Source organism: Solanum stenotomum, chromosome 1, assembly GCF_019186545.1.
Source record: "Solanum stenotomum isolate F172 chromosome 1, ASM1918654v1, whole genome shotgun sequence".
In the NCBI taxonomy this organism is placed as follows: Eukaryota; Viridiplantae; Streptophyta; class Magnoliopsida; order Solanales; family Solanaceae; genus Solanum; species Solanum stenotomum.
The window spans coordinates 22719825-22745792 of NC_064282.1; the positions used below are offsets into that span (position 1 = coordinate 22719825).

General features: G+C 30.8%; 2 protein-coding genes across 5 annotated transcripts; both read right to left on the minus strand.

The window, feature by feature from the left end:
- Window positions 1-6740: 6740 nt before the first annotated feature.
- LOC125874458 (agamous-like MADS-box protein AGL15) lies at window positions 6741-12411 on the minus strand. Of its 3 annotated transcripts, none has more exons than XM_049555366.1 (8): window positions 12092-12411; window positions 10085-10160; window positions 8176-8282; window positions 7983-8082; window positions 7784-7825; window positions 7599-7640; window positions 7303-7484; window positions 6741-7077 (listed from the first exon to the last, which is right to left on the minus strand). In XM_049555366.1, the coding sequence occupies exons 1-8, from the start codon at window positions 12271-12273 to the stop codon at window positions 6993-6995; spliced, it is 816 nt and encodes a 271-aa protein (XP_049411323.1). In that variant the 5' UTR covers window positions 12274-12411; the 3' UTR covers window positions 6741-6992. The 3 variants fall into 3 exon arrangements, with proteins under 3 accessions (XP_049411323.1, XP_049411319.1, XP_049411311.1); XM_049555354.1 differs by having other exon boundaries at window positions 6810-7077; window positions 7303-7532; XM_049555362.1 differs by lacking the exon at window positions 7599-7640 and having other exon boundaries at window positions 6809-7077; window positions 7303-7532.
- A 6041-nt stretch (window positions 12412-18452) lies between these two features.
- LOC125850221 (uncharacterized) lies at window positions 18453-24852 on the minus strand. Of its 2 annotated transcripts, none has more exons than XM_049530096.1 (8): window positions 24495-24852; window positions 23364-23477; window positions 23195-23263; window positions 23059-23078; window positions 22932-22984; window positions 22764-22794; window positions 22597-22678; window positions 18453-19320 (listed from the first exon to the last, which is right to left on the minus strand). In XM_049530096.1, the coding sequence occupies exons 1-8, from the start codon at window positions 24676-24678 to the stop codon at window positions 19085-19087; spliced, it is 789 nt and encodes a 262-aa protein (XP_049386053.1). In that variant the 5' UTR covers window positions 24679-24852; the 3' UTR covers window positions 18453-19084. The 2 variants fall into 2 exon arrangements, with proteins under 2 accessions (XP_049386053.1, XP_049386047.1); XM_049530090.1 differs by having other exon boundaries at window positions 18453-19316; window positions 22593-22678; window positions 24495-24799.
- Window positions 24853-25968: the final 1116 nt, after the last annotated feature.

Consider the following 25968-nt stretch of genomic DNA (forward strand, 5'->3'; position numbering starts at 1 on the left):
GTCTAGCCTAGACCCAAAACTCACCTAATTCTATAATTTTTTTCCTAAAGTTCAAACCTATGGGTAGGTCTTAATTCCTCCAATTAGCATAACTTTTAAAGGGAATTTAAATAATTCGATAAACCTAATATTTAATTATCTATACCGATTTATCAAATCTTAGATTATAATGTGATAACCGTAGAAAGCCCCATAACCGAAACCACAAATTTATCCATTACTTTAACTACGACAAAACATACAAAACATTAACCTGCTAATAATTTGTTCCTTATACAATTTCCAATGACTGACTACTCCAAGCCAATTATTAGCATCACTAGAGGCAATTAATTATCACCTTTTCCCACTCAAACTTGTACCTTTAAGTACTCATTCTAACATAAAACCAATTTAATTGTTGATTCTTTTCCTCCCAAACCGACACCACACATAACCTTTTTACTAAGCATGCAACCCATTCATTAAACCCAATAAACAATATTAGAAATCAAATTTGATTAATAACCACAGCCAACACTTTAGTTACTGATTATTAATGGTTGGTCACAACATTCCATTCACAATACACTTTAAATTATTCAATACCACCATATAATATTAATTTTACTATTCATTCAGCCATAAAATGGCACTAAGTCATATCAGGTAATTATACAAAACCTTCCGCCCAATAATTAATATGCAAATAACAATATTGATGGTTGTTGTAGATTTACTTGAGGATACCGCCGTCTCGTGAGTTGCAGGTAAGCATTCGCTCTATTATCTCGTCTTTTAATTATTTAGGGTTAATAATTATCAACTAATTAATAATTAAATAATTACTAAACCCTATAATTTCTTTCTGTAGAATATTTACTCCCTAATTATTATAAGACCAACTATAAAAGTGTGAAAGTGACCCACTATAAATTTTAATGTTATTTTCTTTAATCACCAACTAAATAAATTATTAAAAGTACCCCACTAATTCTATAATTGTAGTTATGAATAATCCAAAATATCCATTTAGAATCTATCGAAAAGTATTTTATGAAATAAAAAGTTCTAGTACTCAAAACGACCAAATAGTCGTTACAGAACTAGTACTTCTTATTGTTCCTGATTTGATTTCTTACATCAGTTATATCCAAATCTATGAAATACATATTACTACTCCTGCTCACAATATTTTTTTCTTACAATAATTTGTCTCCTAACAAATTTTTTATCATTTTGTAGATAGATTAATATGGCCATTACTCTTTAATTTTATATAAAAGCCAAAATTCATGTAACTATATTCTTTTAGTTGATTATATAAGAGGAGTTTGCACAAAACCCTCTACTTGGTAAACATACCTGCTTGGCATAGGAGTATTTTTGGTATATCATAATAAATTTTTTGGGGGTTATTCTTTGAAGAAGAAAAAGAAATAGAAAATCATTTAATCAACATTAGTTAAAAATACCAATATTAATACTATTTATTAAATATAGGTTTTTCAATTAATATAGTGATTTACTATCATACAAATATATAAATTTATTTTATATAAAAAATTAAAAATAATATAATTAATATTAAAAAATTAATTGGAAGGAAAAATTCTAGAAGACAATATGATCAAGAATATAACTTTGCTTTTTCCATTTATGCAAATAACGTACCAATTGAGAACTACACGGATTGTTGTTTTGACCCGACAACTGCCAAGTAACCCAAATTGACCCGGCTAAAAAATTTCCCAATTTTTATGGACCCAACCCATTTAAGTTTGGACCGATTCAGCGGCTTACACATTTATGGGTCAAATTTGTTGTCTCTAATTTTATCATAATACATATATATCAATAGGTATAGTTTTTTTTATATATATAATATAGCAAGGCACAACTTTCACATATAGCAAACACAAAAATTATATTTGTATGTTATATCTATAGTTTGCATAATTGCGCTCCATAGCAAACTTTATGTTTGCTATGGCTATTCGCTATACATATATACAAAAAAAGCAATTATATACAAAATAATCAATTGTATAATCGTGTTTGTATAAAGCGAGAAAGAGAGAAAAACAAAAGAAAACTGGGCAGGGGAAGATCGCATTTGTATAATCATAAGTGTATAGGACGAAAATATATGCATTTGTATTTGTATCTACAATTTTCTCTCGCTTTATACAAATACAAACGTAATGTATACATTTGTGTTTGTATAAAGTGAGAGAGGCGAGCGAGATCTGGAAGAGGAGAACGAAAATATATGTATATATACAATTTTCTCTCGCTTTATACAAACACAAACACATTTTATACATTTGTATTTGTATAAAAGCGAGAGAGGACTGCCCAGCGAGAACGAGAGTGGCGAGCGAGATTCACCAGGGAGAGAGACAAAATAGCAACAATTTGATATGGGATATAATTAAATCAAACTATATTTATAGCAATTAATTTGAATTAACAGTTTGTTATTATATACAATTTTCCCTATAGCAACAAAATATGTACTCTATTTGTTATTTAGAGTTATATTATAGTTAAAAATAATTACAATGTGCATTAATACTTTTATTTTAATAGCCATTTTCTAGTTACATAGTACTTTTCCCAATTAGCCGTGTAATACAACATATTTTAAGATCCTGTACTATCAAATTTTTCTTCACCTATTTCAGTTATTGTTAGGATTATCAAATAGGACCTTATCAAGAGATATACGTTTACGACAGATTAGATTTCATTAAAAAGGATAATATTCGATATCTTAATCTATTTTTCAAAGTATGGGCTGATGAATCTTTTGATTTGGATATCACTTAAGGCGGAGGTGAAATTGCAAGCGATGTGGCTCAATTGAAAGTAGAGAGGCAAACCTATTATTTCGTGGCGCATAGGACACAAAATAATACTTTATAAGCCTATCATTAACTATCTATCATGTATCAACAAAAATGAAATTTATTTTGTAATATTCATTTTTCGCAATAATATTCATTAATTTAGACTCATTTCTTTTTATCTCTTTATCTGATTCTTCTTTCCCATAGCCATTGTTTACTCAAACGCAAATCACCATTGTAGCTCAAAGATGTAAGCTTTAACGAATTATTCTCTTTAATTTCTGATTGCTTTGTTTGTCTAGTTTGTTTGATTTTTAATTAGAGCTTCTAATTTCTATTTTTTAAAATTGGAATTAGTCATGAAAGAGGTAAAACTGAACTTGAATAGCAATTGTTTTGACAAGGATGATTCAAAGTTGAATAAGGAAGTGCGATACTTTAATAATTTGTTCCGTTCTTTAAAAACTTCATTATCCGATAATAATTCGGATAGAAGATTTTGATTTTGTCCATACTATGAATCTGAATAGTGTAAATATTTTTATTGAAGGGATAGTGTGGTTAATGAACTATCTAAGTTTATCATTTCAAAGTTGATGAAGAAAATGAATGATATGAATGAACTATTAGTTGCAAATGTAAAGAAAATGAAGGAGGTAGAAGAAATTATTGATTACAATGATAGAGAAATTAGGGGGATGGAAGGTCAATCTGACCTAGTTGGAAGAACAATGTTCAAATAATACAATTTTTCCTCTTTTGACTTTTTGATTTATCAAATGTCCAAATATATTTCTAAAAATCAATTAATTAAATGACGCGCGTGAGACAATCACTTATGATTGACTAAGTACATAGTTCAGTTGGACACAAGTATACCTTTAAAATACATTATTAAATAGGGCAAAAGGCAATAGGACCCATCCAAAATTTAAAATGTTATAACAATTTTTCGTCAAAACTCAAATATATTTCAGATCATTTTTTCTTTATTTTATATTTCATTTAAAAAATAATCATATATTTTTAATTCCAGAGAGTTCACAAAAGTGAATTAACCAATCCACCAAATAAATATCATGTGTCACAAAAGTGGATTAACCAATCCACCTTCTGAATATCCTGCATAAAGAAAGATCATTTTCAAATATAACTTGAGTTAAACTTTGGTTGTAAAATAATAATAATAATAATAATAATAATAATAATAATAATAATAATAAGGTGAAAGGAAATAATTATTAAAAATTGGAGTTGTTGTTTTTTTAAGTGATTTGAAGTGAAAAAAGTTAAAATACTTGTTTATTATTTTAAAAATTTTAAAAATTCTGGAATTCAACTTCTCAGAAAAAATTTTAAAAAAATCATACTCAAATGCCTCCAAAATGTTTTGAACTACTACTATTAGGGGTATTCATGAGTCAGGTTAGATGATTATTGATCAAAATTAACATTAAATCAATTTAATCGATTTTAAAATTATCAAAACAAAATTATAATCATCCCAAATAATATCGATTTAAAAAAATCTAAAATCAAACCAAATAAAATAGATTTAGTTAATCATTTGATTCAATTTTTCAATTTAAATTGATTTTTATCCAAACTGTGAACATTCCTAACTACTATCTAATGTCATACCTATTTTTAGTTCATATTTTCAAAAAATGTATACTATAATGTATTCTAATATTATATAGTAGACATGTTTATCTATTTGCTTACCAAGTTTCCAATACATATACGTAGACAAGAAGAAAACCATTTATTCCTTCCCACAGTATTAGACGTGTGTGATGACAACTTTGACCAAATGGTCCCCATCTTCTGTGGTTACAACGCCGCTGATTTTGCAAATGCCTTTTTTCACTCACTTCTTAAAATATGAAATAATTCGTAAGAAATACTTCTCCTGTTTTAAAATATTATTTGTCATATTTTATTTTCAGAGAATATATAATATTAAAATATTAAATAAATCTAATCCCATTTGATTTTTAAAATATATTAATTAATTGACTCTTAATAAACAGAACATGATAACTATGAAACGGAAGGAGTACTACTTTTCTTTTTCATTTGAATGAGATATTCGTAAACCATTGACTTTTGGAATAATTGCTAAGCACTTCATCATGGCAAAGTTGACCTGGCGTAGCACTTATCTTGTCACTAAACAAATCTCTAAGGTAAAAGAACAAATTTTTTAAAAGGGATATATTATTATTAATTGAGTTATTACTCTTATGCAATATGGTACTTCATAACAAATAGTATTACTTTTTTTTTTTTGGTTTTTAAATTTTTTTATCATTATTATTATTTAAGAAAAATCATGGAATTCATAATTTCTTATATAACTAATAAATTATGTGTTTACTATGTTTTTTTTTCCTTCGATATTCAAAATTTAATGACCGTACTTTGCGCGACCACTATACTATTCAAATAGAAGAAACACTGAAACGAGTAAAGAGTTTTTTTTATCTTGTTAATAACGTAAAATGCAGGTGCAAGGCAACATACCAAGTGCAAAAACAGCTTTGTCAATTCAGCCCATGTTTTTGAGTTTTTCAGAACCCCACCAGCTATATAAATAAACCAAATTATTGACAAAAACACAACCAAATCAAATCAACCCGCCCCCACCTTTTACTTTCCAAAAAAAGAAAAAAAAAGTCCCTTTCATTGTTGTTGTTTGATATGGTACTCTTGGTTGGAAAAATTAGCCATTTTCTGAAAAATATGGAGAATCATCACAATTCAGAAGCCTTATTGGCTTCTTCTTTGCAAGGTTTTCGATCCGAAATATCGAAAATCTTGAACCAAGTCTTGCCAATTTCAGAACCAGGGACAGAACTGGAATTTCAGTTTTTGTCCCTGATTTGGATTCAGAAATGTGTTGATGTAATTCCATTGATTCATAGGGCTTTTGCAAAGCTTGTGGTTGAAATAGACCATCCAATGAACAAATGGGGAAAATCACAAATTGAGGAGTATTTGGATTATAGCTTGAATTTGCTTGAGCTTTTGAATTCTGTAACTTCTGGTGTTTCTCATTTGAGTCATGCTAAGCTTAGCATCTCTCATGGATTGAGCTTAATTGGAAAAAATTCCGATCCGTTGGCGGCTTTAGAACATTTAAATGAGATTCAGCCTTATGATCTTGGCAAGGAATTGAAAGTTGAAAGGAAGATGATAACAGAGAATGAAGAAAGTCCTTGCAGTGGAAAAGATTTGATCGTTCGTCGATCTTTGTGGATCCTGATGAGCGTTTCTTCGTGGATTTTCGGGGTTTTGTTATCTGGAATATGCAGTAGTGATAAACCCTATCTGGAACTGAGGAAATCAGCTGGATTGTTTGATGATTCTTTGATCAGAGGCTGGGATACTATATTAGCAAGTGAAATTGCAGAAAATTGCGGTGTTTCGAGAGAGGTGAAGGAGATAAATGAAGTGATAACTGGTTTGAAAGAAGCAGTGGCTAATGGTAATGTTGATGAATTTGCCATTGAACTGAAGAGAAGATTGGAGGATTTAGAAGAATTGATGCAGAAAATTGGGAAGAAAACAAATGATCTGTTCTCACAAGTTTTAGCTGAACGAGGCAAATTCCTCGATTGCCTTAAGCACACTAGAAAGTAGAAATAGCAAGTGAATTCTTTTGTAAATTTGGACATGTATAAACTGGTTGTGAAAAGATTTATCACTGTAAAAGTATTGAAAGTCGTATGTATAAACTTTGATGTTTGGTCTTATATCATCTTTATTTAACTATCAGATATTCGAAACTCACTGACCTGACTAAAGGATTCAGATTCAGGCTGTATAAGGCTGTTCATCCTTAGTGAAAGGCTAAACATTGAAAACACAAAGCAATGAGAGGGAGGTGTGAATGGCTCTAGGCACCATAATCAGTAAAATGGAGAGCTTAACTTATCTACTCTCCATTTTAAAATACACTGTCCAAAGATATTGTCCAAAATCAAAATTAAACCAGCATATTCATCTTACTTAAGCCATCTAAGGGATCATTAAGTCCCTGACAAAACCACTGGTCTAGATGAACCTGTTTCAAACATGAAAACTGGTTCAATATCATTTGACCTGACATGTGCCTAACAAGTTACAAAAGAGGGGACGAGTCCCGAAAGACAATGGTCACTTTGAGCCAACTTGATTCTCTGAATTGCTTGAAGGAGATTCCTGCTCAGTTCTCTTTCTCTTTCGACAAATAGTTGGAAGCCTAAGTAACACATTATGCAAAGGACAGTCAGAATCAATTGCACATAAAGAAAGTTTATATAAATGCCAAGAATTTTGCTAAAAGGACACCTGCAAAACTTTTGTCACTATGTTTTTAAGTTGGAGCTTTTAGGTGGTGACAGCACACATGACATATTTAGCCAGTAAAACATGTACATAAGAAGCAAGAAAAGTAACTCCAAGAAGATAATAATAATAATAATACCCCAGTTGCAAAGTTGTGTTGGAATCTTCATCATCTACTCCATCTTCACATGCAGTGTCCGAATCCAGACTCTCCTTACTCTCTTTTAAAATTGAATACTTCTTTTCCAATGGACGATCATATTCAAGAAAAGGTGGCGGTAAACTAGCACTTAAAGGAAATAACCCTCGGAGCTCTTCTACCTGTAGCTCATGAGATGGCAAAAGCAATTGTGTCAGAAAGGAACCGCCCTGAAACATAAAAGAGGGGAGTTATTGGGTGTAAGCGATAGAAACAAAAGAGAAGGCGTCTCTTGCCTGTCTACGTAAGGTCTCACACTCCAGTGCAGACCTCTCCTCCTTGATAGAAATCACCCAAGAAGAAAAGTCAGCAAAACATGAGTCAAGAAAGCTCAGACTGTACTTCTAATCTTTCTTTCATTGGCGAAAAAAGATAGTCAGTATATATACATTATACATTTTAACTGTATGATGTAGTTTACCTGTTTCCTAGAATAATCTAGTTGCTGTATCAGCAATTCCTCCTACAATGTAGAGTACTATACTTCAGATTTCCAAGATTCAACAAATAGACACATTCCAGAAAATCGGGGAGGGGGGAAAGATACATTTTGGTAAAAAACCAAAAGCTGTCAACGTCTTACGGCACTAATAAGTGAATTATGAAAGCAAACTTCACACCTTTCTCTCCTTTATGGCTAATAGTCCTTCATTTAGTTGATGTTCAAGAAGTCGTAGTTCATTCAAACCCATACCATTAAGGTCCTTGCCTAACAACCGCCTGAAATAAGAGTCAATCACATATATGAATTTAAACCATGTTCAAGTTCTAAATATCCTTGAATAACGATTCACATAATTAACAGAGCCATACAGTTGTTTTGTCTTGAGCTTTGCGAGTTCTTCTTTAAGACTGTCCACCTCTTTCTGTTCCTGCTTCAGCACATGTGTCTGCTGCTGCAACTGTGGCTGCTCGTTGTCCTTGTTCAAGGAAAAAGCAACAGAGAAATTCAGAAACCTCTACGCCCATAGCCAAAGATGGGTGACTGTTTTAGATGCGATTAAGTATTCAGACACACCCCAACCCTCCACACCATGGTAGAAACAAATACATGCATCTATTTTTGCATGTCAGTGTGTATAATACACAAGATAGTAAAACTTTCAAGGGCAAAAACAATCATTTTTATCAAAAAAAAATCACTCCATACAGATCAGACATCAAGATAAAGTTATATCCTGGACAAAATGAGTTACCACACGTGCCACCTGTTGAATAATGCAAAAACTGCAGAAATTTTGAAATCATTTAGCAAGCTACATCTCTCAGTATATTAATTTAAATGAAGCTTTTTTATGAAATTTGATCTTTTCAAGAAGAGAGGAAGGTTGTGGTGAGACTGTTGGCCAACTCATCAAATCATTTGTAATTCATTGTCACTGTGAATACAGAAAATTCAAGTGATTACACATTTTCTCCTTTCTATCTGCAGCAAAGACTACCTGAGTTCAAACAAATGCAATACACTAGTCATTAATGACTCTTAACGATGGTAAGACGTCGCTCAAAAGGAAAAAGAAAAATAATCCAATTACGATCAGTTATGACAACTAATTAACAATGAAAAGTGTTCCAGACTGAAGATGGATATTCGAATTTTTAACTCTTTTACCTACTTTAACTTTTCCTTTATTGCATCTTGTCCTTCAATAGAGAAAAAATTCCATATATGTATCATATAGAGATGAAAGCCAGACAACTGAAGTTCATATGTTGTGAGTTCTTCAAGGAAAACATGCTGAACTACTTGATTCCCAGTAACCAGTTCATATATTTGCATTAAAAGCAAAAAGTAGAAAACACAAATGTCGTACTTTCTAGATAGTGATTCGTAATGTGTTTATATTTTTATCAGAAAGGTGGAACTTTTGTTGATGTATTCCAGCAAGAATTAACCGCTGATCCAACCAAATATATTTGATGAGTTTCAATCTAGACTTTTAATCTCATTAAATAACGCAGTCACCAGAAAGAAACCAAAACAAAGTCTGCGGACATCTTTTCAATTTAGAACAAAATATCTTCATATATTACTCTGAGAGACAACTAACCGAGAAAATATGGGACATGCTATTGTCCACCAATTGACCTGAGAAGAGTTCACATAGTATCGAGTATCGACAGTGGTAGGGAAAAGTTTTAGAGTGCTGCAAAATTGCTCACAGTTCATTCTATGAGCACTGAGGGAAAGGAGGCAGAAAACCTCCTGCATAATTATTAATGAAGTGAAGAAAAATAAGAGATTATAACATCAAAAATCCTACCAAGGATACCCATGTTCCTCTGAACACAAAGAAAGAAAAACCATTGAGGAAAATACAGAAAATTATGTAGCCTTAGAATATGAACAATAAATCTGAAAAACCCTTGCACTTGGAGAAATGATTCTTCATACAAAAATGCAACCAAAATGTGCTTTTTTAAAGCATTTTCTACTAGAGGTTGCAGAAAAGCCAGCCACGTTTATCTTCCCCCTAGAAAAGAACTCTCAGATATAATACAATTGATCAAAAATCATGATCACACCAAACCAAAAAAGAACTAAAAGTGAGAAAGCTCTTATTGGCTATAGTTCTTGTTAATGTGCTTATATAAGAAGAAACACACCTCTGTGGATAAAATTAAGAGCAACAGAACTCAATATATTCATTCTAAGGACAGTGCATTATACATATTTGTTATAGCAAGTCATAATCATACAAAACAGGTGAAGATCTTCTACCTCTGACTTCTTTTCTTCGGCAGAATTGTCTGTTGAGGCTACACATCTGTTGTATCTCGAAAGCGTCTGTTTCATGCTGCATTTTAACAAAAATTAGTGCACCAAATTACAGATAAGTAACCACAATTAATCAAAGTCACATCTTCCGTAATAAAGTAAAGCTTTAATAACTGTCTAGCCCCTTTCCGTGGGTTCATTCGTTTAAGTGTTACATGTACCCAAGAAAATCACAAAAGTCACATATTCAACTTCTCGCCACCCCATAAAAAAATCCAACAAATAATAGCACAAAACACTTATACAACCGAGCTACTGTTTCAAAAATAATTGGGACAACTAATTTGAGGTTCAATGAGTACAGAGCGCAGATAGCATCTTATACTCAGGCAAGAAACAGATTGGAAGGAAAAGCCTCTGGCTCTCTGAGATGTGAATATCTCTTTCCATCTGCATGGGTGCATAAGCAACGCAACTGAGACTATTGAATGTTCCTGCTATTTACTTACTGACAAACCAGGCATTAATAAATGCATTTCTGGCCTAATATGCCTCGTTTCCTACAATAATCCAATATGCATGTGAAAACTAAAATTCAATGCCTTGTATCCCTTTCCCTGAAGGAAAGCACACCATAAGTTAGTCCCAAGATTTACTACAATCAACTCTTCCTATTGAGCTTTGCAAACAATAGCCAGTACCAAATCAAATAAAGAAAGATGGTAATTGGTTGACAGTCAACGTATAAATAGTTTACCCTCAATGAATGCTCTATACAACTTATAATGATTACTATAGCCAACCAGTTTGGGGATTAGGTGCACTTGATCGACTGTGCTACAATCACAATCACATGGAACATAGATAATCCCAGAGTCTAATAGATACAACATCAAAGCTAAATTTCAGGATGACTTTCTTTCCCTTTTCTTTGGTATAAAAGCACCTTCTTGAAGGACTGAAACATTAGATTTGGCATAAAATGTATGGAAAGGAGAGGGATCAATTAATCAGAACAAAGTATGAAACATTGAAGTAGATAAGAAACTTCCAGTTCATTATTCTAGTTCAATTGCCTCAAAATAAAACAAATAGAGAAATAGTAAAAGATAGCATCATCTGAAATCTGTAATTAGAGAAAGTTTTATTAGATTTCTTCCTAGGATACACGGATATGAGCCTGTTAACAACAATATTGAGGAATTAATCAACTACCTTATAAGTCATTAAAAGAAAAACAGAGTATGCAAAATTGCATGTCCCTACGTATATGATAATCTTGTTCTCTCCCGAGCAGCATTGCACTCAAGACGATCAGAAACCAAACAAAAACTCAGGAATGGGAAGAAGGAAGAAGAAATTCATCAAGTAATTGGTAATAAAAAGCATTATCAGCATTTTTACAAGAATTTTTTTTATTTTTTTTGATAACTGTGGTGTCCGAGGAAGACAGTAATTGGTAACTCTATCCATCAAGGCTAGGACAGATGGAGAGAAATAACCTAGTGTTTTATCTCTGTTGGAATTTGAACCTAAGACCTCATATGCTCAACCCACTTCATTTACCACCCGGCCACACCATTGGGTGCTACAAGAAACAATTTTCTTGCAGCATAATTGGAAATTTTGCAACAGATACACAATGGGGAATACTTCACCAACCAAAAATCAAATATGTGAACTAAAAATACTTGAACAGTTTCATGGAAGTATATATCTAAACAACTTAAAAGTTAGACATCCTTTAAAAATCCAAACTTTTTTCTCAATGGAAGCATGCATACATAAAAAAATGAAAACCCATCTTTCTAGTACAGTATTCTAACAGAATAATATAAATCTGGACTGTAACCCAACAGAATCGAGAACTAATTGCCACTACGATACAAACAAGAAACAGTAACACCCACATGCAAACCATAAACAGATCCCTAAAATCAAATCTGATTAGATACATGCAACAACTAAAAATCCCCAAATTGAAATTTATAAAAGAAGTCAAAAACATACCTAGTACTTGAAAACTCAAAAAGCTTTCCAGTACTTGAGAAAATAATAACAGCAACTTCAGAATCACAAAGAACAGAAAGCTCCCCGGCTTTCTTCAACAAGCCAGCACGCCTCTTAGAAAATGTTACTTGTCTATTATTTACATTCTCAATCAATTTTATGTCAATTTTCCCTCTACCCATCTTTTCTTTCCCCTTAAATTATATGAAAAAACACCAAAAGACAAGTCTTGATGAATTTTTTTCCTCCCCTCTTTAATTTCTTCCTTCTGTATCTGTTTTTTTGGGGATTTTTTTTGGGAATAAGAAGAAATTAGGAAGAGGGGTTTTTGGTTATGCTAAAAGAAGAGAAAAAGAGGAAAAGAAAATTGCTATAAAGAGAAAGAGAAGTTAGAGAGACCTGAAGTCCCCAAATGGCGAAACTCTGGAAACGGCAAATTTGCATGGCCAATTCTATGCATGACTCTGTTTCTCTCTCCTCTTTTCTCTCTCTTCTTCCTACATTTGGCTCTACTTTCTCGGCTTCCAAACTTTCCTTTTTCTCATTAAAAATAGGTTTTTTCTAGTAATAGTATACTCTTTTCCTTTATTTTACTTGTACTAAAAATAGATTTTTCTAATATTTGTCCATTTTAATATGTAGGGAAAGTTTTGTTTTTATTAATTAAGTAATTATTTCTCAAATCAATTAAAGTATTAAAACACTTTGGTAAAGTAAACACTCAAATAATGATTTCTTAAGATAAATACAAAATACAAGTTGAACGAGTAAAAAGAACTGATTGGAGTACTTATCGTCTCACAACATCAAGAAGAATTAGTTTTATCCCTTACTATTCTGATATTATATATCTAAGAAGAACTAAAAAGATTGAAAGATCAAAAAGTAAATAATACTATAATAATAGTCAAAATGCTCTTATTATTAATAAACAAATTTTTAGTTTTCATATTAATTTTTTATATATATTTCCAATAAAGGAATTTTTATTTATTTATTTTCCCAAAAGGGAGTATTAATGAATATGTGAGCTTTGGAAAATATTGTTAGATAGGATCTTAGGAAAGATTTTTGTGTGGAAAAGAAAAAGGGGAAATATATTAGTTGGTTAACTTACTATTTTTATGGTGTTAGAATTCTACTAATCTCGTCAATCTCTTAATAGAAGTTGTTCAACTGATTTTAAATTATTCCTATATAATCATTTTTATTTTTTTTCCTTTAAAACAAGGGTATTATTTCTTTTGTGCTATTGCAATTTTAATATATAATTTTATTATTATTTTGGAAGTTCTTAAAAAAGTTTCAAATTATTGATATGTTTCATCTTTCATTTTATTCTTTCTATAAATAGAGTGTGGTATTCATATTGGAGTCGATCATTTTGAATTTATGTTGTGTAGGGTCCTATTTGAAAGAAAACACTTTCTATTAAGAATTTTTCCATATTTAAAAACTCGAACTTTAAATCTCTTAAATTAAGAGTAGAGTAGCCCGTGATTTCCATGGTTATTTTTTCTATTTTGTTGATTTTTGTAACTTTGATAATTTTTCCATATGTGTCAGAATTATATGCAAACTTTAAGAAAAAAAGTTCACAATTTCAGTGAAATTTGTTTATACTTTGACTTGACTAATCTTTATGGTGTTAGAATTCTTCCTTTTTTAATCCGATACTTTTGGTAGTTGTTAAAAAGGGTTTACATAAGTTGCTATATTTTATTTTCTTCCATTTTTGGTTTTTGCTATATTTAGATTATTATTAATTGGAATCTCTCTATAATATGTTAAGTATTTCTTTATTTATGGAATATGCAATTTTATTATTTCTTAAAAACGTTCGTTTATAATTTTTGAAACATTTTTTATTTAGGACGCGTTAGAAAATCCTTATCAGAATTAAGTTTAAGTATAATTATAGTTATTTATATTAATTACACAATTTGACTTATTTGTTTGATCTAATAATTAGTTAATCAATGTTGAATCAAGGACTGCAATTGATTTTTCTGAACCTACTCTTGTTTTGTTATGAGAATATTTGTGCAAGGATGGCTTGTTAAAAATATATAATTTCATATTTTTGAAGGAAAACAAATCATTTATAATACTGAAAAAAAACTTTTGTGTTACATATGTATCCTTCATTATTTTCAATCAAAGATAATAAATCTTAATTTGTAGTTGAAATTTTTATTAATTTAGAAAAAATATATAGTTTTAATTCTATACAATATTAGTTACCCAATTATAATTATTTGACATATTTTAAACAGGAAAAACATGTATTTTGAAATACCTATAAGTAGTACTCCTAATATTTAGTGTTATCAATGTGTTGTGGTGTAGTAGTAAGACTGCTCCACCTTTAGCCAAAATTTCGGATTCTAGTTCTGGTATGGGAGAAATCCTGTTGGAAGCGTCACACTCAAATGGCCCTCTGCAGTACCTAATTCGAATTTAGTGGGAGCTTCAATATGGACTCCAAACACTGAGTAGGAAACCAAAAATAAAAAACAAAAAACGTAGTGCTTCATAATGCACGTAGCTTTGTTATGCTTGTTCATATAAGAAATGCTTATTTAATTATTTGATAATTGTATTTAGTTTTAAAAAATTGGCACATTGTATTTGTCGTTATATAATTATTACTTGTACATTAAATAATTGTTACATTGAGAATTAACATGTTATTATATTATGGCAATCAAACAAGCCCTTGAAGTTATTAAGTTGCGTTATGAAGTTCGGGTCCTACACACACCCAAAAATAATCCTAAAATTTCGTTTTTTTTCTTTCTCATAAAATTATTTGTGAATAAGGTTATTTACTTTCTCCGATATTGTAATAATATTTTTAGTTTGGACACATCTCTTAAAAATTCATTCGCTCTTAACAGGCAAAAAGGTATTTTCACTAAATTATCATAAACTAAATCATACATATTTAATTAATATGATTTCTTGGTCATATAAAAACCAACTTATTCAAATAAGCATAAATTTGAAGAAAAAGAAAGATTAATACCTTATTAATTATGAAAAAAGATGTTATTTTACACTAAATATAAAAACTAAAAGGTTCATATTTTATATAATACAAACCAGAGAAAGTAATAATTATGAAAAGTCAAATCAATCCATTTGATAACAGATTAATATACTTTTTAAGAGAAATTTTATCAAGTTAAGAATACCTTTAAAATGCAATTAAAGGTAGTACGAGATTTAAACGGATTAACTTTCACAATAGTAGCTTAAGTCAAACAATTTGAAAGCTAAATTGTTAGGGAACTGGAATTGGAATTGAGGAATTTATTTAATTTGGGATTGAAGTGGTAAGCAAAAGTCATTTTATTTCTTCCAAGAGAAATAAAAAGAAATAGAATTTGATTTTCTAAACCAATTTTTTGGTAAAGTGGTTTATCCCTATACTACTATCTCTTCTCTTAATTGCTTATTCATTTTTTATTTAGCACACCTATTATTTTAAATGGAGTAATTAAGATATTGAATTTATCATTTCATTTCTATTAATTGATAGAGTTTCAAAATCAATTTACTCATTAAAGAAGTTTTACGTTTTTTTTTTTAAATATTAACTCTCTAAATAAATTGAGGGTGCAATAGGTTAAAAAATTTTAAATTTTTTTTTGTTTGTCAAAATAAACGAGTAAAAAAGGATAAATAATTAGAAACAAATATAGTAGAGTATTATTTTTTGTGATCAGACTTCTCTTTCTTGTTTTGAGAGATTGTCATAAATACTTCTACTTTTGGATTTTGCTATTATTGTTCCTAAAACGTTTCACTTTCTATTACGCCTTTCGGAAACTTAATTGAATTTAAAGTTTATTGATTCGAGATTTTAATTGTTTAAAATTATTGAGTATTAAATTAATACTTCTTTTGTCCTATAATACTACGTGTTTTCTATTAACTATTCATACCTCTTGAGAGATTATAAATAAAAAAGTAATTTTACTATATCATTCTTTAAATATAATAAATAGGGAAAAGGGTCAAAAATGTCCTTAAACTATGTGAAAGGAATAAAAATATCTTCCGTTTATAGTTTGGCTCAATGTCCTTACCATCAATACTTTGGTTCAAAAATGCTCTTAAACTATGTGAAAGCAACAAAAATGTCCTCCGTTTGTAGTTTGATCCAAAAATGCTCTTGTCGTCAACTTTAATTGGTCCAAAAATGTCTTTATTGTTATTTAATGGGTCAAAAATGCTCATTTTCCAAATAAATATACTATTATTTTCTTTTTAACACATTCTTTTTCTAATAATGTTTTTTAAATTAACAAATGTTTATCTTACTTCAACTCAGAAAAAAAAATAGTTCTTATTTTATTATCATTATTTTTTATTGTTGTATAAATATAAATTAATGATGGACTTACTATGATCTTATATATATGACATATATTATCTGTCGAAAGGCTACATGAAGTTATTATATTTTAATTGATAAAATGAGATTAAGAAGAAAGAAAATATTTTCTACGTTTTTATTTGTTAAAGTGATTTTAGAAGAAAGAAAACAAGAATAGTGTTCCTTAATAATATTTTAATTAGGAAGAATGTGTTTAAAAAGAAAAAATAATATATTTATTCGAAAAAAGGGCATTTTTGACCCATTTTGTAACTATAGAGGCATTTCTGGACCAAAGTATTGACTGCAAGGGCATTTTTGAACCAAAGTATTGACGATAAGGGCATTTTTGAGTCAAACTATAAACGAAGGCCCTTTTTGTTCCTTTCACATAGTTTGAGGGCATTTTTGACCCTTTTCCTTAATAAATATAATGTCTTAATAAATGTAATAGAAAAATGACTATAATTAGGGATAAGGGTAAATTAGAAACTAATGAGTCGTTTGGTAGAGTGTACTAGAAAAAAAATGCATGTATTAGGGAAAAACTTATCCGCACCGGGTGTATACACCAAACTAATGCAATTTTCATTATTGTGTGATTTAATGAAGTAAAACACATGATAATTAATTAAGATTTAGTAAAATGAACTATAAATTTAAACACATGACATGCATGTATTGGATTAGTGTATACACCCGGTACGGATAAGTTTTACCCATGTATTAGCCTTGTGTATTACTAGTATCTTGTTTGGTACTCTTTTTTAATCTATGTATATACTTTATCGTGTTTTAAGGTGTGCATTACTAATACCATAGATTTCTAGTATTAGCAATGCAATGGTCTTAATGCATGTATCTTGTTTGGTACTCTTTTTTAATCTATGTATATACTTTATCGTGTTTTAAGGTGTGCATTACTAATACCATAGATTTCTAGTATTAGCAATGCAATGGTCTTAATACATGCATTAACTCAATTAAAGACTCAATTATCCCTCAAAACCTTTTTTACATCTTTTCCACCATAATAGTGGAGGTATATTAGCAAATAAAATTTTTAATGCAATACATACTATTTTTTATGCATCAAACCAAACAATGCATAAAAATAATTTATATATAATTAACGCAAGCATAACTAATACATGCATTAATACACTCTATTTAACATTATTTTTTATATACTCTACCAAACAACCGTATAACATTATCCATTAATTTCATAAGGTGAACAAGTATTGTTAGACATCCCAATATTATTGGTATAAGAGAGTAATTATACCTATTCAATGAATTTCTTTGAAAAAATTAATTCAAGACAAACATAAAATTTGAATTAAAATTACTGAACTCGTATCTCAAAACTAGCTCCGCCCCAGCTATCAACTACTTATTGGAAGGAAATTTCGAAAGATTGAAACCAAACAAAAAAATAAATTAAACCATATATCTAAGACAAAACTACGAGAATAGAGTGAAGAGGAAACAATGCTACTTCCTTTTCCTACTTTCATTAAGAAAATCATCTTCCTTATTCAAGCAATTCATTTTCCCAAATAAACTATTTCTAAAACTTCTGACCAATCGAACATGAAAATATCGAACACACCCTTAATCTATCTATCAACACTTGTAGGGACGTAATAGCAATTGCTCAGATTTACTAATCTTCCACATTGCCTTTTGTGTGTCGAGAGAAAAATGGCTTTAAGTTTTAAGATCTTAATTATCATACAGAAAAAGAAAAAAAAAGTAATTCCAAACCAAGTCAATTTCCTTTCATCCAATAGCAGAGAGAACATAAATTATCGCAATCAACGAAACAAAACAATAACCCCATATAGTAAGGATAAGATACGATACGATACAATACAATACAAAATAATGCAACAGAATCATGGTACAAATAACAGCATTGAAAACCAGCCAACCAGAATGACTTGCAAGTAGGCCTAAACCAAAATAAGGTAAAAATAACTGAAACAAATATTCCAGTTTTATGCTACAGACATGACACAACATTATAAAACAAAATTGTTTAAATACTGATAACAACTATAGGATGTCTATTATTAGATTCACAACATAACCACCTAGAACAAGCTAAGCTCGTGGCACGCCCGAGACATCGGGGAGTAACTTATTCTGGCTTCCATCTAGTGCTGAAAATTCTGGACAGAACCACTGCAAAAAAAATTTGCCCCCTCCCATTCTCCATCACCTGTTCCCACCCTAAAAAAGGAAAGGTAAGAAAAGACTAAACATCACGGGGGGTCAATGATTTCTGCCCATCAGTATCAACCTTGGTGGGCATTGGACAGAGTTACCAAATACATGTGCCCGAGGAAGTAACAGTTCCTGGTGAAACTGCGGATGGGCGCCCAAGCCAGCCCGAATACCACGTTACTAAAATAGTACACAAAGGGAAAAACAAAAGACAAACAAAATCCTCCCCTGCCATCTCCCACCCCCAAAACAGTCTCTTTTTCTGAAGTATGAATCCCCAATAAAAAGAAGATACACTACAAGCCTAGATAATAAAAGTACATCCTTCAGTAAACATACATGGTTTCTGCCGACTTGAAATACCGAGACTTGAAGAATCAATCCTTCCCGAGGCTTAGCGATTCCAATCGTAAATCATCAGTCAAAGGATCTGTGGATTTGTAGCTCAGCTCAACTGATTCATCAACTTTTGTACAGATGTATATAAAATGAGAATCCGGATCTTCCATAATATAATCTTCCGGAAGTAGGCCCTTCTCGGTTAGGGGAATAGATTCCAAGCATGGCTTCACATTAGAAGGGGGATCACCAGGCTTTTGAAATCCCGGTCTAGCTGCAAAATGGGAGTAAGATGGTAGAAATAAGTAACAAGATCGGACTCGGACAATAATTAAGAAACTTTTATTATTAAGCAGAGCTGTCTCTTTTTTTAAAAAAAAAAAACAGTTTAGCTAACGAGTCTCGGAAGAGATCAATAATCATTTCAAGTTTACGCAGCCAAGTATTAGGAGTATATAGTAGAAAGAATCCAGGATATTCATTCTTGATAGAAGGTTAATTATATAATGTATAGTCTTATATATCGGGGTGCATGGGGTTGGATCCTTATAAAACATTTTTTGGTCTTTCGGGTTTGCTTTGTGCGAGTATGCAGAGCAGTGGCTATCATGGCTATGGTAAGATACTAAGATCTAGTTCAATCAAAGTAGAATACACACGGTTGCAGTTCATTAGTGTAAACATTTTAAACCATTTATGATCATAGTAGAACCAATGTGACTACAGTAGAAATCCTGAAACCAGGCTTCCGTTCCTTTGGATTTGAACCGCTGTAGTCATAGCAGACCTAATACAATCACATGAGAAGTCGAGAATCGTATTTTTTAGTCCTTTGAGTTTGTTTAACCTCTTGCATACAAATTTTGTGGGTCCAATTTTTTATAGATACTTGGAGGCATAAATTCAATGAAAACTCATTGGGGATACTAATGAGAAGAGAAAAGATTTCTATACAGTAAATGTAAAAATCAATCCTAATTTATGGCATATTTTGTGAATTCCAAGGGAACTCATCAGAATTACGTCTTATTACTCCAAAAATGGACATAAGTAATATATGGGCTGATATGTCATGGCTAAAAACGTGACCAAGACTGAAACAGGATAGATCTTATGAAAGACTGCCATATTTAATGGTTCTCAATAGATAATTAGATTCTGAGAGCATCATATAGAAATAAGTCAAGGTATCAAGGTTAAGAAAAGTTAAAGACCTAAGGCAAGCAACTTTGAATATAGTTTAGTTTTCCATAACCAGCATGATTTGAGATGAATAATGATATTTCAAAGTATTAGGACCGCTTTAAGAAAGACTTTGTAGAATTCCATAGACGGACAAGCCTGTAGTGTGTATATGCACATAATATGCTTCAATGAAATGCTTGAAATTCCTTTCATGAGTACCATGACAAACTAAATTTTGTTGTAAGCTATTATGATTTATGAGTATAAGTATGATTCCTTTGTTTGAACATATTCTAATTGTTCATTGCAAGTTTAAAAGCATGTTTTGACTCGTGATGCATATTATCAAAAGATGTAAGAAAATACATAAAATCCTCCTTTCACTTGGCACTAAACTTACTTTATTCCAGTACCAGAGTTTCTATCCTTATACAAAAGGATGAGGCAGCACATAGATAGATTGAAAGTATAGTCCCTTGATCATAAGAGAACTATAAAACCGTTTGAATAAAGAGTACAAGAGAAAAGAAATGGAGAAACTTAATAGTTTTGAGATAGACATGAGCTTGACTTATCCTTTTGACTAAAATGTGTGTTCAGAAAGATATAACTGAAGTACTATGTTATCCTTATACTTGAATTTGTCAGAACGCATGTTTTGGAACTTGTAGCTTGTCCCTAAAAATTATGGATATGGTTATCACTTGCTGAGACAGTCGACTCATTAGTTTTCCTTTTTTGTTAAGAAATGGTAATTATTGAGCATTTGAGAGTGAACAACTGTGCTTAATGCAATTTTAACTCCCTTAAAATTTGTACAAGTTTTATGCAGCGTCCAGGAAAACTTGAAATCTTTCCTTCCCTCTAAAAATTCAAACAAACATATACCACCAAACATATATGTTCTTTAAACTTGCCATGACATCCTTTCACTATTCTACTGTCATATCACAAATTATGACTAAACACTTGCACGAGTTAATAAATCCATTTAACATCTTTCCTTTTAATCTCCACAAACCCCTGACATGTGATAAATTTCTAAACTTGGTGATTCATATTATACGAGATGTGTACTTCCTGAATCAAAACTTACCACATTACATGAACTCAGGTTTGCAATACCCCGAATTGCAAATACAATGTAGTACATGAACTCGTGTTGCACTTGCATGTTTGACCATGTCAAGGATCCCCCGTCATGAACTCACGAGCTACGATGAAAGTCCAGAGAGCTCAGTTCAGATTTTTTTTCTTACATTCCCTCCACCCTTCCTTTTCCACCCTTTCTGTATGCTATTAGCCTATTATTGAGTCGAATAGCAAGACTCAGAGACACGCTATGTAGAAACAGGAAAACCAAAAGTAATCTTAAAACCATGCCTTAACATCAGTATAGTAGTTTTAAGTCCAGCTAGCGGGCTTAAGCTTGGGCATAAGTCTAAGCAATGTTTTGCACTGATGCCAGGATCTAATGTTTAAGTCTGAATGCAGTCCCATTAACTGTTAGAAAAGCTCAGGCAAAAAGATGGCTAGCAAAATTGGTCAACGTGCCTTAAATAGATTTCATTGGTCGTATGTGATCCCTATATAAAAAATACTAAAAAGATATAGCTGCTCAACAAGGCGCAGTTTAACATGGCTTCTTCGCTACTGTATTCGCTTTACATACTTAACTTTTGATATGTTTTACTTGAGCAAAGAGTCTATTGGAAACAGCCTCTCTACCTTTACAAGGTAGGGGTAAGGCTGTGTACACACCACCCTCCCAAAACCCAACTTCGTGCAATTACACGGGTCTGTTGTTGTTTAGTCAAGAGGTAAGACATGATTGCATCTTAAGGCCAGATCTAGAACTTTTGTGAGCTGCTATGGTTGCTATTACACACCCTAATAACAATTTTGTGATGTTTATAAGACATCATTTAAGTATGCTACACTAAACAGTAAGTACTTATCAGAAAATTGTACAAGTTATTTCAAAAGTTATACTTTTCAAGTAATTTAACTAAAGAGCATTCTTTACCTTCCAGTATATTCCTTTCTCAAATATAGGATCCATTAATTTTCTATCCAACTGATGTATTGAAAAACTTTTAATTGTAGTATTAAACTTTCTAAACCCAACCAAAACAAAAAGAAATAAACAAAACTATGTATGTCTGCCTATGTGTTCAGGTTTAAATTTTAAAACTAGTATCCATGCAAAGGTTCTCAAATAAGCCTTTCTATTGACTTTACCATAGCCTAAATACAATTCACAAATCCCTAACAAAGGATACCACATGCAAACCATATGTAGTTTAATAATCTAGCATATATACTAGACCGAACAATTTTGGCATGCCTTGCAACAAAAACTTACGTATAATGTATAACTCAATTTTCCAGTTAAACACTGATCGATTCAGATGAGGCATCCTTGCTCTAGGATCACCATATGTTATCTACACAGAGCAAAAAACAACAATTATTTGATGTTTCAAAATATAGTATAGAAGTTTCAAGTAGGAATTTTGGCCCTCTTGTTACCAACATATAAACACCTCCATTTTTGAGAAGCCTACACATGAAAACACAATTGCCATAAGTTCTTACTCGTCAAAAAGAACAATATTTTTGAGACAGCAAAGGAGGAAAAGAAGTGAATATAACGAATCACTACAAAATAACATTATAAATCACCATAAAATTACCAACCTGCTCACTTCTCCCAGCATTTGTGCAGCACACATCGGAGCATTGGTACCACACTGAAAGAGTGTAGAACAGTTAGCACATCAACAAATTTGACAAAATTGGAGAGAGAGAGCAAGATAAAACTAACCATTAATGAATCAAGGGTTCCTGTTACATTAATGACCAGATGATATTCCACAAACGATCAGAATGCAGAGAAAAAAAGATAGTAAGTCAATGGAAAATAACCAAAAATAGCACATGAGAAAGGGCAATAGCATTACCCTTATCAATGACGGCGTCAAATGATTCATCAGGAAAGAAGCTCATATCTCTGACATCCATTTGCAAGTCTGGTAATCACATTAGGAGAACTTTATAACACAGATTTATCTCACCAGAATTGGAAAAAGGTTTCTAAATCAGAATTAAGAATCTCTTCAGGTACCATACATTTCATCTGTGGAACGTCCTCATACTTCCTTTTCATCATATCAATAGCTACTGTTGATATATCAACATTCACTATTTCTTCATATCCATCCTTAACCATATCCTCCGACATCACTGAACCAAAAAAAAAAAGATTTTATAATCTCAGTAAAAACATTAAATCTATAACATTGAACATCATATCCAGACTTCCAGAGAAAGCATGATTGTAATCAGTCAAAGGTGATTATTGTAACATTTCATAGTTATAAAATAATTAGGCATTTAACAGAGAGCTTTGGCTTCGAGCAAATTGAGGTAAATTTCTTCAAGTTTCACATATCCAGGTCGCATACAACATTAAAATCAATAAAAATGAAAACTTTAGGCTCAAAAAGGCAAGAAAACCCTGCCACAAGCCTCCTTTCCAAATAGTGGTCCTCCTATCTGAAACTAAAAACTAAAAAACAACAATCTCTTCAAGAATTTCTTGAAGCATCAGAAAACCAGGCGCAAAACAAAGCTCATCACGTAAAACCCTTCACAAAAGATCAATGCAAACAAACTGATAACGTGAAAGAAAATTCAAATCCTATGCTCATATTAAACAAGGAAATATCAACATGGGGTTGAAATGAATTTCATCAAAAAACACATAATAATGTATCAACAAAGCAATAAATCAAAGATTTCAAATTTACAACAACAACATACCCCGTGTAGTCCGACAAAGTAAGGTCTGAGGAGTCAGAGTGTACAAAGACCTTACCCCTAACTTAGAGGTAGAGAGATTGTTTCCTATAGACCTCAACTCAAGAAAAAGAGATCAAAGAATCAAATATCCGGCTACAACACAAAGCAACTTAAAAACAAAAAAATTAAGCCAATTTTTAAGCTCACACTAAACAAGAAAATCTAAACATCAGAGTCAAATTAAAACGATTTTCTCAATCCGGTAACAGAATAAACAAAACCTTAAGCTCAAACCAGACAAACCCAATAAAAGATTGGACTCAGTAGAGCTAAATTCCTTGAAGAATCACAAAAAGTTCAAATTTTTCAGCTCAATTTCAAGTAAAATAACTAAACATCAACAGAAATGAATCAAAACCCACAAAAAGTTCACATTTTTAGCTCAATTATAACGATTACCAGCATTGCCACAGCCAACCATGAGTACCCTTGAAGAGGTAGAAACACAATGGCGAACAAAAGGGCGAAGAGCAGAGTAACGTTGATACCAATCAAAAGAACCTGCTTCTTGAACATACCGGGAATCCCAGTAAAGGGCATCACCGTAATTGTATGTATTGCAAGATGACACGTCACGCAACATCGTATTTATTTTTTGCAAATTTTGAGTGGTTTCCGGTGAAAAGAACGGCGGCGAACGCCGTGGACAGCGGTTCTTCAAAGTGTTGCTTTTTCGGTGGGAATTTGGGGCCTTGTGTCACAAATGTGTGGAGGTGGAAGAGGAACATCAAGTGAAGTTTACGCGTGGCTTTGTGGTAGTTGACTTCGCAAGTTTTTACAGTTATATTCCCTCCATTCGCTTTTATTCGTCACAATATTAATGAAAAAATATAAGTACCTAATAATTACTTGTACTTAATACTTTTTAAATTTATTTAAAATATTTTTTTCTTTTATTTGATATTTTAACTTTTTACATGATATATTTAAGATTATTCTTTTTATATTATAAGTATTTTTTGTTTAAAATTATACTTAGTTGTTTTTTAATATTTTAAATATATGTTAAATCAAAATCAGATAAATTAATAATAATAAATATATATATATATATATATATATATATAAAGTGTATATTTTATCATAATATTTATATAATTAGTGTATAATTTAGTGAGCTTGAGACATAAATAGTTAATGTTAAGAATAAAATAAGAAAGAAATTAATGTTCATTTAATATACTAATAATTAAAAAGTGAGAGTAAAAATATTTTAAATATATTAAATGAATAAAAGTGAATGAAAAGAGTAGTAAACTACAATTATTTTTTGCTTATAATATTTTGAGTTGATGTAGGCACGCATGTCATGAGTTTTATTGTATTTGGAAAAACTATTTATATAATTAAACTATATTTAAATATATTTTTCACTTAAGAGTTTTGCTAAGGAAAAAATTACTTGAAATGTAGATAGAATTAATTTTCCAAACTTAACTATAATTTTAATCAAATTTTTCTTGAGAAAAAAAGAAGGTAGAAGGACCCAAAGTTATTTTACCAAATTTCTCCAAAAAATAAATGTTTTTTGAGTAATAATAGAAAATATTCCTTTGATATTATAGGATGTTGAAAGAGTTAAATGACTAAATTATTTAAATCAATTTTTTGACGAATAATAATGAGATATTATGAATTTAAGGAAATATTTCTATTTTTTAATTAAATTTTAAGAAAAGAAAGTAAAGTACAATTGCTTGAAAAGAATATAATATTAAAATACTTTATTGAATATGATATTAAAATATTTTGTTTTGGACGTATGAGTGAGGTCTCCCTAATAAAAAGTTTTGTAACTTCAAATAATATTTGAGCTTATTGAAAAAATAAAACTATTAAATATTTTTATGATAAAATGAATTTTATTCATAAA